The 18732-nt window shown below is 36.7% G+C and overlaps 1 protein-coding gene across 4 annotated transcripts in view; it reads left to right on the top strand.

Moving 5' to 3' along the window:
* GAS2 (growth arrest specific 2) overlaps positions 1 to 18732 on the top strand; it is a 117449-nt gene that overhangs the window by 72268 nt on the left and 26449 nt on the right. For 3 of the 4 annotated variants that reach the window (XM_015566620.1, XM_006753964.2, XM_015566617.1), the window contains exons 7-8: positions 1971 to 2078; positions 15725 to 15778. In XM_015566620.1, the coding sequence (XP_015422106.1) occupies positions 1971 to 2078; positions 15725 to 15778 (162 nt within the window). The remainder of the gene's footprint in view (positions 1 to 1970; positions 2079 to 15724; positions 15779 to 18732) is intronic. The other variant, XM_015566624.1, reaches the window with a different exon arrangement.

Genomic DNA, 18732 nt, shown 5'->3' with positions numbered 1-18732 from the left:
CCCCCCCCCCCCATTTTTCAATGAAAGCCATTTGTAACATTCTTTGAATCCAATTTTAATCTGTTGCACGATTTCTCCCCGTGTCCTATATAGGCTTATGTTTCTATTTAGCCATTCATTTAGTTACTCAATATGCATTTATTGAACACATAGTATATGCCATTAAGGGATTTTGTTTCATCTGAAGGATTTAAAACAGTAATGAAATACTATCTTAACCCTTAAATAACTCACAATCCAGCAAAGAGAAATTAGGGTTAACCAATAACTGATACACAATTTGATATGGTAAGAATAAGTATTAAGAATTATAGGTTTATATGTTGGCAGAATTAGGGATCCTAGACAGGACAGATGAAAATATGTATCTCAAAGTTGGTTCCCTCTCCCTCAGCTATAGTGTCAGTTTTTCTTAACAGGTCTTCACTGAGGCATAATTGCATAGCACTTAATGTAAGTTTTCTTCAGGATTCCTCCACTTTTTTTCTAGCTTTTTCCTCTAGTTATTATGCTTCCATACTTTCTGGAATCTCTCAATCTGGGGAAACCAAGCTGTGTAAGTTCTGTACACCAATACACAAGTGAACTCATGTGTCACTCTTCCCACAGGTTTTGTTTAAAAGAAGGCTGATTGAAGTGAGTCGTTGCTTTATTTGAAGGAATGATTGACTATCTTTGGTGATAAAACTCTAGAAACTATATCTTTGTGGAAGAAAGAACTTAAGTGGGAGAGACCAAGCCAATTCTTCAGAAACTAAATTTATTCTGTCTAGCTTTTCAATTGCAGGGTGTATGTTGTTTAGATCTGTGACTCAAAACACAGGAAATTGTTGCTTTGGTTTGTTTGGTTGGTGAGTTGAAGAGAGGGCAGTTATGAGACACAGCATGACAGGCTCCCAATTAAGAAGAACATAAATATAAACTTCATTCCTAAAGCCATGGTCTATATACATTGCCTTCTAATAGTCACAACTACTTATGGGCATTGCGCACACATCATTTAGATTAGGTATTTTTTTTTTCAGAATAGGGAGATAGATAAAATCGAGGTAAATTCTGATATTCAGACGTGGTTTCATAAAATGTATGTAAATTGTAAGATACTGCCACTGAAGTAGGTTTTGGAGGGTGGCATTTACTGAGATGGAATACATTGCTGGGTGAGCCTGGGTGTACTAGAGATGACTGCTTTTTTTAAAAAAAAAATGTTTTTATTAACTTTTAGAAAGAGAGGAAATGAGAGGAATAGAGAGATAGAAACAATGATGAAAAACATCGTCAATTAGCTGCCTCCTGCACACCCCGAACTGGGGAGCAAGCTGTACAACCTGAGCATGTGCCCCGACTGGGAAATGAATCGAGACATCCTGATTCATACGTTGATGCTCAACCACTGAGCCGTGCCAGCCAGGCATCTTTTCTATTTTAACCTTGTTGGGATGACTTATTAAAGAAAACCTTTGAGTTCAAAATAAGATGAAACAATAGTCTCATAAAAACAACAACAACAACAAAGTGTTCCATTCTCTTTATTTTGAAATGGGTAAAATTCATATTGTTAAATTACAACGAGGAAGCACAATTTTGACATATGTTCTATTCTAGTTTTCAGTGTATTTATCTTGGCAACCCAATGTACATGATCTTTTTAATTCTCCCACAATGAGGGAACCCAGATTCATTCTTACACTGCAAATTGATTTACTTGTCATTATCCTCCAGCATCGTTTCTTTGTCATGAACCAGCTCGTGCCTTACTGCAGTTATTGGCCTTCAGAAAATGCCTTCCAGGCCTGATCTTCCCACGGTTAGGACGCAACTGCTCGTATCATGTTCATAGTGTGATACAGAAGACATATAAAAGCAGCCCTGGTCCAGGGGCCTTTGAACCCACAGAACAGATTAATCTAAATGGGACTTGATGAAGGAGAATGAACTGGAGAATGAACTTGCCTGCTCTTCTATTTCAGGTGAAAAGGATTTCTGAGGATCCTCCTTGCAAATGCCCAAACAAATTCTGTGTGGAGAGGCTCTCTCAAGGAAGATACCGAGTGGGAGAAAAGATCCTCTTCATTAGGGTAAAGTTTTACTGCTCACATGATATCTTATCCTTTATGCAACTTTCAGGACTTGAGTGGGGGTTACAGGAAAGTATGACCAGTAACTAAGCAGGGACTTCCCCTATGGTGGTTACACTTGGACTTGAAGACACGAGGTATGAACATTTAAAAACATATCACACACAATTACTGCTGAGGGCTAAATAAATAGAACTATCTCTCTCTTTTTACATATACCCAAACATGCACACCAAATAGACCACAGAGATAAAGTAGAATGAGGAAAAGGAAAAACAACAAATTCATTTTTGTTTATACATTCAGTTTCAAAGGAATCCTCCCTTCCCCACCCTCCACACACAGATATCCCCAATGGGAAACAGAAATCACCATTCTGCCCTGATCTTTCATATCTCAACTTCAGGAATATCATCCTATTGGTCCTGGCAATTTTCAAATTATTTGAACATGATTTTTAAAAGAAGTTTGGATTATGAACCAGGGTGAGGGGAATGAAAGCTCATTACATGGCTGGGCTAAATAGTGACTGCCATTTATTAGTTTTCTGAGTGAATGAAGAAATGTGGACTTTTGCCAATGAATGATTTGGTGGTCTCCATTTTACAATTGTCCTAATTAGATATCTGACTAGATTGTAATTAGTGGCTCAATAAAGTCACATTTCAAGTCTTTCACTTGTGATCTGTTTTGGTAATAATCAAGAAAACATAATCTCTTAAAATAAGACTTTTCATAAGACCAAGAATTCTTCTTCTGAGAAATAAGAAAATGGAAGATATAGCACTGAAACATTCCTATAATTGATAAGTATAAATATTTTTCCACCATAGTTTTTAGTCATTACCTAAATAACAGCAATTAAGTTTCAAAGGAGCTATAGTCTCTTTTCTTTTGAATAAGTTACAAATTTCTTGCTTGTTATTTTATTTTGTAGAGCAGAATATTGGAATGTGTACATCTAGTATAATCAATGAATACTCTAAACCAGTGGTTCTCAACCTTCTGGCCCTTTAAATACAGTTCCTCATGTTGTGACCCAACCATAAAATTATATTCGTTGCTTCTTCATAACTGTAATGTTGCTACTGTTATGAATTGTAATGTAAATATCTGATATGCAGGATGGTCTTAGGCGACCCCTGTGAAAGGATCATTCCCCCGCCAAAGGGGTCGCGACCCACAGGTTGAGAACCGCTGCTCTAAACACTACTCACAGTGATGGCCCAGTAGAAACTTTGCCTGTGCAGTATTTTCTTAATTTCAACTTTTGACTGAAATTTATTTGTGTGAACGGTTTTTTAAGGTTCTACATCATGTTATTTGAAGAAAAGTTTGATCATAATTAGCCTTCAAAATAATGTCAGTCATTTTTTAAATCTAATTTAGGTCAGTGTTTTTTGGTGTGTGTTTTTAAAATAATTTTAGGTAAAAATTGATATTTTGGAATAGCAATGAAAGGGATATAATAGGTCAGTGTTAGAGTTTTGGTACAAATCTGGGAGAGTGGCCTTATTAGGATAAACAGTTGCCCCCATCAATGCTTATTGTTCTCTTGTATCTTATTATAAGGATAATACACAGGTGCATTTTGGCCACGCTGCCTGCCTTCCCTTTAGTACATTAAAAATAGTGATTTGGTCATTCCAAAGATGTGTTTAAATTTTACTATGCTGACCTTTCTCAATTGTGAGTCAGGCTCCTTGAGAATATTAGATCCTTGAACCTAGAAGCAAAGCAAGGTTTAATTCATGTTAAAACAGTTATTCCTTTTATGATCGAAGTGTTGACAAAACACATGATTAATAAACTAGATACTTTTTCTTCTATTGTAACCCAATATCTGTAGGCTAAAAATATATACATATATGTAGCTATTATATGTTTATTTGTGTCTGGTCTTTAATTTAGTCAATTTTCAACAAGTTTGATATCGGTATTTATGAATAACATCAATTTACATTGCATTTAATGTTTAAGAAAATTTTTGGTGTGCCATTTTTCTTTTCAGAAAATGGTTTCCTTTCAGTAAAATCTGTGCATGTGTTGTTTATAGAGGACTTGGGATTTGCTTTACTGGAAAAAATTGCATCAACTTCCCTAGTGATAGCATTTGAGTTAAATACACAGTGTGTTACAGCAGCATATACTGTGCACATTCGGTTTCATTCTTCCAGTGTTCCAGGTAAGCCTGCAATAAGGGAGTCAACTGTGATGTGGTTTTCACTGACTGGCCAGCAAGTCATGGATGGTGTCATGCTGCTATGACGGGAGTTTTAATCAATTTTAGTTATTCACTTTTCCTCACTGTGCACTGTCCACATATAATGTGAGCTATTTTTTTTACAACAGATTTCCCTTTAAAATTAACCCATTATTTTTCATATCTTAATTATTAAAAAGGAATATTTATATGACTGCTTAAACCAGAAAGTAAAACTATTTGTCCAAAAAGAAAGTTATCTATTAATATATATTGAAATTCTTATCCTTTGGCTTGCCAGGGGTCTGTTCTCACCCTGATGGAGGAAATGATTCCAAAAAGGCTCCTCTGTTGTTTCTTGATATCCCTCGTGGCTTTTACCCCCCAGTCCCTAGAGTTTAGGAATTGAAATTTCACAGGCAAGCCATAGGCACGGTTCATCGCACATTTTCTCCCCGCTTCCTTCTGTTCACTGAATGCAGGAACTAATACCGTCTTAGTGAGGAGTACAGGCTTTGGCTAGTTCTATTGATTTGTGGCAGGGACTATATTTAATTGATTGCTATTCTGCACGAACTCACTACAAGGAACTGGCAGTTATTACTAAAAAAAACAACATCCCAAACCCTCAGAGGTACTGGTTTTCAAATGATCATACGGTTGTTGCTGCTAGTTTCTTACCTTATGGCTCTATGAACACCTGGATTAAGTAGTAAGTGTGCTGTAGTCAACTCCTCACCCACACTAGGGAATGACAACATCACCGGGGCTACATGCAGTTCAGCATTTTCTAAACTTATGTTTTTCACATTGGCATGTTTTAAATTTTTTCATATCTTTTTTGAGGCTGCTAAATATGGTCAAATTTACTATACAAGACATAATAAGTAGGTGCACTTATGCATATTATTATTATTATAGAAAAAATATATACAATGAAATATATATGGTGTCTTAGCTTTTGTCCCCTAGTTTTCTGTCAGTCCTGGGAACAGCAGTGTCTTCATATAGCCATGATGATAATGGCCATGCAAAGAACAATTCTGTTTTCTAAGGCTGTTGTTAAGACTGTTGACTTAGCTTTTACATAAAGATAATACAGTTATCAAAACAGTGACTCAGGAAAAAACTCTCTTAGAATTAATAAATACAAAGTTATCTTAATAAGTCTGCATGTAACACATTTACTCGAGATTTAACAATTTCATTCCTAAGAAAATTATAAGGTTTTTTGACAATACCCAATCACTTTACTTATATATGGTTTTATGATTATTATGTATATGAACACATCTTCTCTTTATACATTAAAACAGATACACTAACAGCAAGTAAGAATGAGAAATATAAGAATGTCAGCAGATTATAAAAAAAAGAGCCCAGAAGACATTTTCTACAGAGGATATCTTTGCTAAACATATGTCTTATCTGTGGGTTTCTAGAGAATGTAAGCATGGACCCTTCACCTACATGGCTACCTAGTGTGCACTTATCTAGCTGCAACCCTATGCTTATGTAGGCATGTGTGCTTATGTGCATATGTCTTCGTTTCAAGGTGAGGGATTAATCCATACCCAACTATAAAGAATCCAATAGTATAAGAGAAAACCTCTGAGGTTTTTGACTGTGTCTTTTAGACAATCATGCTCATAATCCCCTGTCAAAGTGGGAATTGTTTCTAGCTTATAAAAAATAATTTTCAAAGCTATATTTTTGCTCTACATCTTCTAATGAGCAACATTGTTTCTGACCAATCTGATAGACAACAAGATAAATGCAGCTAATTTGTATCTGTTGTGCAGATACAAACTTACTTTCCTCCAAGGTATAAATGTTTCAGTTATTTTTCAGCGACTTTTGAATTTGGACAATGATGCTAAAACCTCCTTGATTTCTTAGGTAACAGGTTGGGATATTACCATTTAGCTATGGTATATATCTTTAAAATATAAAAAGAAGGGTCTCAGGCTTAATGGTATTATTTGAGGAAAAGAGAAGTAAGAATTTTACTTTGTTCATTTGTTCATTCAGTTAGTTGGTGTCTACCCAGGCTTTCAAGAAGTCAGTTGGCAATATGATGGTGTATAAGCTAGTGGGAAAGGTTTCCACATGCCATAAAAAGGTCGATGCTATTTTGTCAGCCTCCATTCCATGGTGACAATATTCCATGTAAATAGTCCAACAGTAGCTTTTAAAAGGGATCCCAAGATAAGCGGCATCAGCATCACCTGGGAACTTGTTGGAAGTGCAGATTCTTGGCCTCACCCTGACATTAAATCAGAAGCTCCCTGAGGGTGGGGCCCAGCCACCTGTGTTTTAACAAGCCCTGCAGGTGATTCTGAAGTGTGCTGATGTTTGAAACAAACAATCTAAAAGAAAACAAGAACTATAGGAAGGAAGAAATTTGTCATGCAATACCACAACTAGAGATCATTGCGCATCTGGTCATGGAAGACTACAACCACTCAGGTACTAGAAAATGACTTATTTAAAAGACGTCTAGGTATCGTTAGTGGGGGTTTGCGGGGGACAGACTTTGAAATCGTATTTACATATTCAAAATGCCACTTTGTGGAAATGATGTTTATAATTATGATTAAGACTAGAAGGGAATAGGAATCATTGAAAAAAGTTTTTAATTGTTGGGGGCATAAAATTATGAGTGAGCATTTACTTCTGATGATGACATTAATAACATGAACTCTTCAGAAGAAAAGTCAGTGACCTGATACCTTTGCAGATTTGAGAGTAAATAAAAGGACTTTCATAAGAGGTCATATTAATGAGCTGACTGTTCACTTATCTGGTCCTCTGGCCAAGGGTAGGGAAGTTCATGGAGTCATGTGTATAGACCAGGGAGGACTTTGTGTTTTTGTTGCGGAACTACTATAGCATATTTTTTCCTTGGCTGATCCTTTTACCTTTTATCTTTCTTTACTATTTTATCTCTCCATTTCAAAAACTCACTCCAGTTCTTTTGGGTTAGTACTAGAAAACATGCATACATCTGTAAATTGTCCCTTCTCTCTGCAGACCCCATAATTGAGACATGTACTCAGTTTTCTCTCTCTTAGGCATGAAAGCTTTAATCGGGATATCCCTTTCCTTTAAAGCTAAATTTTTAGGGACATGCAAATAACCTAATATGATGAACTGATCTTTGCTAATATGATACATTGATTTGTAAATGGCTCTAAGGAATAGAATGTTTTGGGGGTAAGAGCTTTACACTTACCATTGTTGCTCTAATATTCTGGTAATAAGACTTTCTGGCACAATAGCAAGCAAGCGAGTGGGGTCCTAGGTTGTGAGATTGTGTGTTCCAGGGAATAACAGTTCCAGAAGATGTTCAAAGGTATTATGTATAAAGAGGAGTTATTATGGAAACGAGTTTAAACAAGTTTCTTTACTCCTGTTACCGATAGTTGATTCCATTAGCCTCTGTCTGAGCACGTGATAGAGCTCATCTCATCCTGGTATGTCACCATGCCCATTTTACAGATGAGAAAGCGGAAACAGAGATTGAATAACTTCTCAAAGACATAAGCTAATAAGTGGTGAAGGTGGGATTCAAAGGCCAACTCTTGAATGGCTGTTCTCTACTAGTAAGCAATATTGATGTGTTTAACTGGTATTATCTAGGATTTCTTGGAGGGATGAATATACTAATGTGAACTATTAATCCCACAGTATACAGTGAAATATACCATGTAGCATTTTTCCAAATGTGTCTGACCATAACTGACCATAGAAATTGGCCCTTTCCCCCTTTTTCTTTTAACCCTCCCCAGAGCATCATCCTGAGCTTAGGAGGTTATGAAAACATACCTTGGGAAAGGAATTATCAATTGAGCCAAGTTAAATAATTAATTTATAACATAGAATTATACTGAAGTGAAAGTTTTCAACATTTGCTGGACTTAAAACCCATATATATTAAAGTACTTCCAAGAAATGTTGAATTTAATATTCATTTTTACCTTACAGTTCTGTTTGGAAATTATGATTCAAGGAAATGACTAGAAACCCTTTAAAGGAAAAATAGCTAAAATTAAAAAGTGTCATGTGTGGGGGGAGCATTTTAGCAAGTGCTTTCTATACACTGTCTGAGTCCCCTCTACCACACAGCTGGGAAATTGTTTTCACCCTTTTATTACAAGTGAAAAGATAAGTTTGTTTGTTTGTTTGTTTCAGACCTAGAGAGACTAAGTCTGAAGTAAGTAGAGTGATAAACAAAATTGAAGTTTTGACTCCCAAACCCATAATCCACTCCACTCCACGCTAGTTCCCTGTGGCATGTCAATTAAATGCAAATATTTCATTCACAAGCTTAGTATTCTGAAAAAGAGCTGCGCCTTTTTACACTATATTTGAGGCCCAACTATATAGTAGTGTTTCCTTATATCATTTTTACTTTAAAAATATTCAGAACACAAGAGGCATTGCAATTGCATAATCAATAGTGCCTACTGTCAATAAAGGGATATAATGTGTATTGTTACAATTATAACAATACTCATTAGGTGTGTATTCATATGCCAGACACTGTTCAAAAGCTTTATATGGCCTCTCTAGTGTAATACTCAAAACTATTTAAGCATCTGTACACCATGAGATGTATTGTTATCTGTGCTGATATATTTTTTTAATAGAACTCAGAAGATAAGTCTTCTGTATTTCCAGTTAAGTATTGTTGAGTCTTCTTGCTAATTGCAGATATTTTTTAAGTGGATTAATATTATTTCAGGACATTTTTATAGCAGACTTTCATGTTAGGGAAGAACATATGACGCAATGCAATATACAGATGATGTGTCATAGAATTGTACACTTGAAACCTATATAAACTTATTAACCAATGTCACCCCATAAATTTAATAAAAAATAAAATAAATTAAAAATAAAATAAACTTTTGCATAGAAAGCAAAGCAACACAAAACCATATGAGATCTCTGCTGACACCCTAATGGTTCAGGATAGGATTTTTCTTTTCTTCTCATTTTAAGAAGTGTGACTATTTAAAGAGCCTGAAGAAAATACAATGAATAATTTAACTGGAAGTCAGCAAAGGGATTTGAAATGTTATGGAGTCCCTTCTTTCTATTACTTTTAAATGAAATCATCTCAGATCAATGGAAAGGTCACACACATTGTTATTGATTCATTGTAATTTCTTCTTTACTATAAAAATTCTTCAGGATTATACCAGTGTGGTAAAAATCAACTCACTGTAACAAACCAAGCAAAAGAGCCACCAGAGCTCTGTTGCTATAGCAACCCAACCTGGCAATGTCTTCTGGGACTCACTCGAAGGGAAGGTCCAATGATAGCGAGTGATATTACTTCCTTTTCTGCTCTTATGACACATATTGATTTACTGTGAGTAAAAAAGTAGCATGGTTCAAATTGCATACCTTTCCTGGTAATGAAAAATGGGCTGTTATGTAAAAATGCAAAGGAGTTTTAAAGAAGTAGCAAGCACAGTAATACTTGCATTTATCTTAGTGGAAACATTACACAAACAATCATTATTCAACAGCTAAATGTCTAAAATTCATTAAAAAAAAACATGAATATGAATCTTTCCTCTAATTAACAATTTATGGGAGCAGTGATTAGGATTTTAAAGCTGTCTAATGGCTCACATTCATTTCAAGGAAAAAAAAAATATGACCGTGTTTGCCTCTGATGTATGTGAAATCTCAGGTAACATGTATAATGCTCTGATCCATGGTGAGAGAAGCATGGCTGTTACTAGCACTTCCATATTTTCAAACTGGGTCCCTTTCTTTGCTCAACTACCTCAAAAGAACACTAATTCAGGGAAAGCAAGAAGCAACATTTAAATTGTGTTCAAACACTTTAATTTCAGATTTTAAATTTTTTAAATAATACTTTGCTCCTTTAAAGGCACTCATTTGTGTTTAATGTATTCATGTTAAATGAAGCTGGCCAAATAATATGCTTGTAATTTACACTTTGGTAACACATCTCTCAAGGGACTTTGCAAATGTTATTAAGTCCTCTTAAATTCCTTTTTCTGAGACAGGCATATGTCCTGCGTGAACGAAAAATAAATAATGATTAACCATATCTGTAAAAATAAATCAGGGTGTTGTTTTTCTGAGACTTATCCCATGAGGTTGAAAAACCTTAAGCAGATACAATTTTAAAGTAGACTTTGTTGAAGATTGTACCCAACAATGCATTTGACACCACTTTTAAAAGCAAGAAAAAAATGCATTCTTTTACAAGAATGGAAAGATTAGCTAATATATATGGGCAGATCTCTATATTGTTTTTTAAGTTAGAGAATTCACTTATTTTTCCATGGAATTGTTAAGAGGTATATCAACTTTGAAGAACAATAAATAAATGAGAACTCAAAGCCAAAGATTCTTTTTCCCTGAGAATTTGTTATTTGGCCACTTAGCAATGAGTAGTGCTTTTAAAATTATGTCTATCTTTCACCTGACCTGATACGCAAGGTTTACAATGCCTTTAAGTAGTGCAATATATTTGTGACTCTCTTCCACATTGCATCTAGAATAAATGGACAATTTCTTGCATTAGCCACACATCAAAATTATTTATATTTACAGAAGCACTAGAAAATTAAATGGCTTCATTGTGAAAATGCACAGGTCAGTCGTATGATCTGCATTTCCAATTTCTGCATTTCTATAGTATTCCTGCCACATTAACATATATTTATTACATATATAGATGATGTATGTATTGTAGTGTGATGTGTACATGTGTAGTGAAAAGGCACAATATGAGAAAGTTGAATTAATGTAATCATTTGGCATTTTATTTTAAGAGAAATATTAAGTTGATTTCTCTGTACTTGAAGTTTAACTCCCTAGTCAAGTATTTTGTTAGGAAAAGAAACCTTTTGCCCAGCTGGCATGGCCCAGTTTTTGAGCATTGACCTACGAAACAGGAGGTCACAGTTCAGTTCCCAGTCAGAGCACATACCCAGGTTGCCGGCTCAATCCCCAGTAGAGGATATACAGGAGGCAGCCAATCGGTGATTCTCTCTCATTGTTGATGTTTCTCTCTCTCCCTCTCCCTTTCTCTCTGAGATAAATAATAAATAAATAAATAATATATATATGTAATATATGATAAACCTTTTATTTTTTCTACATTGCATTACATATACTGTTTAATATTCACTGTTTTCTTTGTGTCAGGTGCTTTTATGACAACTTTCCTTGGATTCTTTTATTTAGCCCTCACAACTCTTTGAGATAGACACTATTATTATTTCCATTTTATCTATAAAGAAACCAAGCATTAGGGAATTAATTACTTCTCAAAAGCCACACAACTATAAGAGTCAAAATCTTTTTTTTTTTTTTTAATTCAACATACCTAACTTCAGAGCCCAGGGTTTTAACTGCAGTATATGCTTTCATTCCCTTTCACACTTCTGGTCTTGGGCAGGTCATCTTGTGAGTATTGCTCTTCTGCCTTTCAGCATCCATTAATTATTGACCCGTACTTAATGTGCAGCTTTTTGTTTATCCCTTTGCTGTGAGCTTTGGAAACATGTTAAATTTGATAGCCAATCCCTGTTGGGGAGTCAGAAGAAAGTACCCAGGAAACAAAGAGTATTAAAAAACAGTAACAACCACCCTGCCTGCCACCCACGCCCCCCCCAACCCCCCGCCATCGGAAAAGCCAACCAGTATGATTTTCACAGTGTACAACATATTTATTAACTTTTCCAATATATACTGACTAGACTTGAAACACAAAAATTTATCCTGGGAATGAAGAAACTAAGCAATATTCTCAAATAGATTTCCATTTTCAGTTTGCTTTATGCAGTTAAGATTAAATTTGATGATGTATAAAAGGAGTTTCTGGGCATCTTATGGTGGGGTAAGGGGTGAAATTGTCATGTGTATGCTTTTAAGCTTTTATGAAAGGGGCTAAATTGAACTTAGGACAAAGTTCAAACTGAAAACTTTTGGCATAGAAACTAAGGCTTTTAAAAGCAAGTCCCCTAAAAGTAGATGTCAAGTAATTTTTAAAGAATAATGTTTCTTAACTGTTTTTATCCTGGTACTGAATGGTGGTACAGAATATCTTACTTTTATATGATTTGTAAAGTACATTCACTTATTCATCATCTTATTTTATTTTCATTATTTTAATACTCTTTGAGAAGAACCAGTGTGACTGTTTATTTACATATCTCATTGAATTGAGGCAACTGCAGATTAAATAGAGATTTAACCACTTTCCCAAGGCAATCCAGCTAGTACGTGGTTGATATAGGGTTAAATCACATTATAAATTTTTATATATTAAAATTCATGTATTTTCAACTTCACACAATAAAATTTCCCTTTGAAGTTTTTTTTTTTAAATCTTAACAAAAATGGAAACACTTAGCTGTTCACTGTGTTTTTGATTTAAGGATCATTTGCCCTGCATTACAAAGTAGACATTACATAGTCATGTGAATTTGTAAAGTTTGTAAGACTTTTCTCTTCTTTCCTTTTGTAGTCTTCCTAACAAGAACATTTCTTGGTTTATGTGTTCTATGCTGACACAAATGTGAGTAATTTTAATGATTAAAATGTGAGTGACTTTTTGCAAAAGGGAAAGAAATGAAACAATTATACATAATGTGTCATGGTCTTAAATTATTGATGAGTCTTCTAGCAGCCAAAGAATAAACCTGTGAAATATCTGTCAGTATAAATTATATTTAAACCTCCCATGGGCTAAAGTTGCATAAACAGGATGCAGCCAGATTTATTAAGAAATGTACTTTGCAAATGTGGCCATCTTGAGTTTGTATTAGATGTAGTCAAGCGTGGTAGAAATTTTTTCATTCCAACAGGGACTAGAATAAAATAGGACTCATTTATTTAGTGGTATCTTTTTTGTAATATCACCCAGCTAAGCTTCTGCGTGACTTGGCCATTTTAGACCTTGCTTTGCATTTCTTCTCTAATACTTTTCATTTTGAATTTCAGTTCCTCAGTAAAAACATGGAATCTTGGTCCCGGACTCAGAAGGTGCCCCCTTTTCCTAATGCCCAGCCTTTCATTGCAGGAGCCTTACCAGTTCACAGCAAATTTTAGTTCACTGGGATGGCATGTTTCAATTCTATTAATGTTCACATTTTTATCTGAAGCTTGTTCATGTGTTGTTTTAGGATACCTTGTGCCATTTCCTGCCATCTTGTTAGAAGCATACTAAGATCCTAAGGAAATTTTGGGGTAGATTTTGGGAGGAAAAAAAGTATAAGGGATTTGGGTTTAATGTTGGCCTTAGGATATACGTGTATTCTCAATTTGTTTTATAATGAAAATCCTAATGTTAGTAAAAAAGAAAAAAATACCCTGGTAGTTATTTGGAGAGTTATTTGCTGTTTCCCTAAAAGAACCCCCACAAGAAATCACTGCATTACTTTTCTCTTGATTGCAGCTTTTTTTTTTTTTACATCACCATTTCTTTTACACATTGGCTTCTCTTGCCAACTTTCCATTCTCCTGCACCACCCCTCACACCTTGTCCTCCGCACACTCCTTGGCTGTTATGGAGAAATGCTCTCTCTCCAGTTCAGAACTTTTCTAATCTAGTTTGCATTATAGACACATTTTAAGGGGCCATAAACTCCATGGGAAAGTTCATAATGATTTGAGAACTCACCATGTAAAGGGTTTCCTCACACACACACCCTCACCTTTTTCGTTTTTTTTTAACCAATCAATCCATACAGTGTTTTACTGTATTTGTTCGTTTTCCCAGAAACTGACACCTTGGTTAACAGTCTCTAACTTTCACTCTGAACACAGTCATTTGTCTTATCTTTTTGAAATCCAGCCTCATAGAAGATGTGGAGCAGAGATAACCGGATAGTCTCTGAGGCCTCATTTGAAAGCCGGGAAAGGGCAGGCCAGACTTAAAATCTGTCTTCTAACGTTGGCATCAGGCATAAGGTTTCTGAGAATCCCATTTCAAAACTGTAACACCTCAATCGTTGTAACACATTAATTTGTCATCGCCCATCAATGTGCTGTCCATAATAATTTTACCCAGTCCAGGACTCATTTTTGATATTCATGGTCTTTTGATATTATGGGTTAGTAGAAAACTTATGGGAATTCCCATGGTCTACAGAACACTAGGAATTTTTCAATTGCCCACCCACCTGCTAGGAGTAAGGCTAAGGTGGGCTTCAGCCTTGCACAGGAAGCACTTGGGAGTACAATGCATATATCACAGAATCCCTCTCCCACAGTGATGTTTGCAAAACATCTTTCTGCTTCCTTCCATTTCCCTAACAATCTATAGTCAATATGACAAGGAACTAGAAGTGGTCTCAGAAGCAAGGTGAGGACTGTCTCTCATATCCAACCTTGGAGATCTCATCTGTCTCATTTTTTTTTTTTTTTACTCAGAATCTTATAACAAAAAGAAACCCTCCAGTGTGCACTGAAAGAATTCCAGAGAGACCTGAAGTTAATTGACATCTTGGCATCAAGGATTGAATAAGATCTTCCTTCATGTTCAGTACCCATAGATCTGACAGATAACACATGTATATATACTAACTAGATAAAGACATTATAGCAATAATAGTATCTAATCATATTAAGGGTGGAAAGTGCCTCCCAAGGATGACTTTACTTGAGAACCGTAATGCTTAATTAGAGAATCTGGAACATGCCCTTCAATTCTGACTGAAGGCCTTTCAACAAATTACCTTTCAGATGACGTAGGCGTCTCTTTGTGAGTGTGTGACCATTGTGAGATTACAATGCTGCTTAAATACATTTTTAATTGCAGCAGAAGGACATGGTAGAGTGCCTGATGGGTCACACAGTTTTCAGAGAGTAAACAAAATGCTAAGGCCTTAAGAAAGGCAAGGGGCCAACATCAGTGATTGGGATGGGCACTAGGGAAGTCCAAACAAGATGGCAGGATATCCCCAACGTAGGAAGTTTCACACTGAAAATAATGGCTTCATTTACTTACCTTTTTTTTCTAGGACTTCATCAGACATTCTCTAGAGTTTGGTATCTCTTTTGGAAATGAGGCACGGACTTGACATCTGTTTCCCAGGCAAAATTATTTCCTTACATGTATCTCTCGATTCTATAGTAAGAGTTCTGAGCGATGAACAGGAAACCACAGGACCCAAGAAAACAGATAATCCTGGCATTTGTGTTTCAAATTATGTGTGCTTCGGTGATCACTTAGTGTGGATTATTAGGCAATAAAACTTCCCTTCACTGTGGGATGTGAAAAAAAATATACAAGTAGACATTCTCATTTTAACTTCCAAAAATTAAAGGTTTCTTTAATCTTGTCACAAAAGATCCCAGTTTGCATTTTCAGGTAATGTTCGTGTGCTTTCTGCAATGGAGATGGAGAGCATTTGATGAACCTCCTATCTTCTTGTTTCAGTAGGGTCTTCATGGTTGTTACTATGTCTCCAAAGCCAAAGCAAAGCAGACATTTAAGGTAATTACTTAGATAATTAAGGGGAAACCTCTCTACTTGGCTTTCACCGTGGAGTTTTGACCTCTAGACAAATGAGGGAAGTTGGGCAACAAAAAGTGAATAATTGACTTTGTTTTTAGTGAGGTATTCAGATGATGGTTCTCCTTTGGTTTTCCCATTATACTTTGTAAAAATGGCAATCTGGGACAGATTGGGAGTGGGTGGTAGGCAGTGTCCTAGCATTTTTGTCTTTTCTGTATAATTCCCATGCAATTCCAGAGTATTTCTTCATTAAGTTTCTTATTAAAATTGTTCAAAAGCATAAACCTTGGTTTAGCTTCTATAGGCAATATCATCTTAATCATTGCTTTAAAATATTGAAGATGACATGCCTATGGAATAAAAACAAAGCAGCATATAACTTCAGGGTATTCCCTTTCTACTCCCATTGCACAAATTGCCCTTTGTGTCCTCTCACACCTGCAACCTCATGGACCCCTGCCACATCTCTGCTCCTGACACCATACTTACCCAATATATCAGCAGTGTCTTACCTAACACGTGGGATTTAGTACTTTGGTAAATACAGGTTAAAAGAGGATAGGAATGAAATATGACTTGAGGTTGCCAGTGTGCATAGAAGGGTTGGTTCATTTTTAGTTTTTAAATATTTATCATTCTGATCTAGAAAGAGCAACTTACTAGAATAATTGTTAACTGTTTTGCATAAATGCAAAATAATCATTAGAAAAGCCCCATTTTGTGGATTATTTAAATAGGATAAACATATCTTGAAACTACATTATGAGAGTTAGTTTAGATTTTATTAAGAAAGTATTAAATGCAATTCTTTATGCATAATTTATTCTTCATTTAGTCACCAAATACATGAATATGTGAAATGTGCGAAGAACTATTAGAATTATGGAGGATACTATTTCTGTATAAAATCTGTTTCTTTGTAAAAATCATGCTGAACAATGTAAATAATTGATCATATGATACTAATGATTCTGACAGTGACATATTTAGTTGGTTATAGACATTAAAGATTGACAAGTATGAGAAAGAGGTTAGTTCTTAAAGAGTCACTTCTAAAGTCCCCCTCAAAGGGCCTGAAAATCTATACTAATAATAGAGGAATATGCAAATTGTCCAGGACACCATCACAGTAACAGTAATGACCAAACAGCAGGCTGCATGGGGTGACCAGGCCAGCAGGGGAGTTAGTGAGGGCAACTAAGCGACTGAACAGCAAGCTGTTTGGGGCGACCAGGCCAGCAGGGGGGTTGATGAGGGATGATCAAATGAACAGCAGGCTGTGTGGGGCGACAAGGCCAGCAGGGGGCGGGGGCGGGCAGTTAGGGGCGATCAGGCAGGCAGGCAGGTGAGCAGTTAGATGCCAGCGTTCCAGGATTGTGAGCGGGATGTCCGACTGCTAGTTTAGGCCTGATCCCCGGGATTGGGCCTAAACCTGCAGTTGGACATCCCCCGAGGGGTCCTGGGTTGGAGAGGGTGCAGGCTGGGCTGAGGGGGACCCCCCCCCACTCTGCCTGCTCCATGTACAGATTTCATGTACTGGGCCTCTGGTATATTTATAAAACATTAGAGTTTCTGATCATGTTGGGGCAGAAACAGCAGACAACTTTCCTTGGACCTGCTGAAGACATTGCATAAAGACTTATGAAGCAAATTACTATTAAGTGAAGGTGAATACTGACCTGGAAGGGGAGTTTCCATGATCATTAAATGAAGGTGAAACCCAGGTCTCTTGTGCTAACCAGAGACCTTGTGCTATGACAGCCTTGACCCCATTTATCACCGAGATTGATTGAACCACTCTTGCTGGCTGGGTGTGAAGTTTGCCTTTCACGTATTCAGATGTCACTTGGTTAAAAGGGAAAATGTTGCCTGACTGGTTTTCTTGGTTCAAAGAATATGAGTGTCTGTATTCTTTTCACCACTTACATTGCCACACCTTTCCTTGCTTATCTTAAAAGTATTTTTTTTTCATAAGTGCCTTTTTTTGAGGGCACAAATTGAATTAAAAAGCCAGGAATAGAGTTATCTGATAACCCTAGTCACAATTCTTTGTACTTTAGGGTGACTCTTCAAAGAAAATCTTTGAAGTTCATATGATCTCAGTAGACATCATGGACTTTATAGGGAAGGTTTGTAATGGGGCTGGCATGCTAGTTGTTTTGGGGGAGGGGCAGTTCAAGCCCCACTTTGGAGAGGCTAAAATCAGTAGAGTTCATTTCTCTCCTTTTCTCTGCCTTCCCTTTTTCTTTCCGGAGAAGATGAGTTAGAGAAAGAGAAGGTTCTTTGCCAAGTTTCTGGAATGGCACCCTCATCCTAGTTCCTTGTTTTTCTATTTAAATGTAGATGTAGAATGACAACACTGGCCTTGTCCTAAGTGACGTGAAATGCACAAAAATCCAGGTCGAGACTTGCTTCCTGGAGACATTTCTCAGAGACCCAGTAATGCTCAGAGAACAGCTTGGAGCCGAGCTCTATCACTGGGCTCTTTTCTGGCCCTGGAACAGTCAGAGGTCCTTCGGCAGTTGCAGCCCGTTCCAGGGTCATCGGTCCTTTCGGCTTTGAACCCAGGAGATTCTGGGAGAATGTGAAGGGCTTCTGAGACCTTGGCAAGCAGTCTTTGGAAGGCTTTATCACATCTTGGACCCAAGAGCTGAAATACCTGGAGATCAGCAGAGGGCAACCCCCTAATTCTTCCTCCAGGGCTGCAGTCTGCTGCTTATGGTTCCACTTTGCTGTCATACCACTCCCTGCAGGAAGCTCTGCCTCCTGACCCTGAGAGTCTTGCTGAGAGGCTTGCCAAGCTGTCTTCAACCTTGACTCTCACTCTAGCTGGCTTTGCTCAGCGGATAGAGCATCGGCCTGCATACCAAAGGGTCCCAGGTTCGATTTGGGTCAAGGTCACGTACCCTGGTTGCAGGCTCCTCCAGGCCTAG

Source organism: Myotis davidii, unplaced genomic scaffold, assembly GCF_000327345.1.
Source record: "Myotis davidii unplaced genomic scaffold, ASM32734v1 scaffold330, whole genome shotgun sequence".
NCBI classification, from domain to species: domain Eukaryota; kingdom Metazoa; phylum Chordata; class Mammalia; order Chiroptera; family Vespertilionidae; genus Myotis; species Myotis davidii.
Note: the sequence above shows the minus strand (reverse complement) of the source record. Positions and strands in the feature narration are given on the sequence as shown.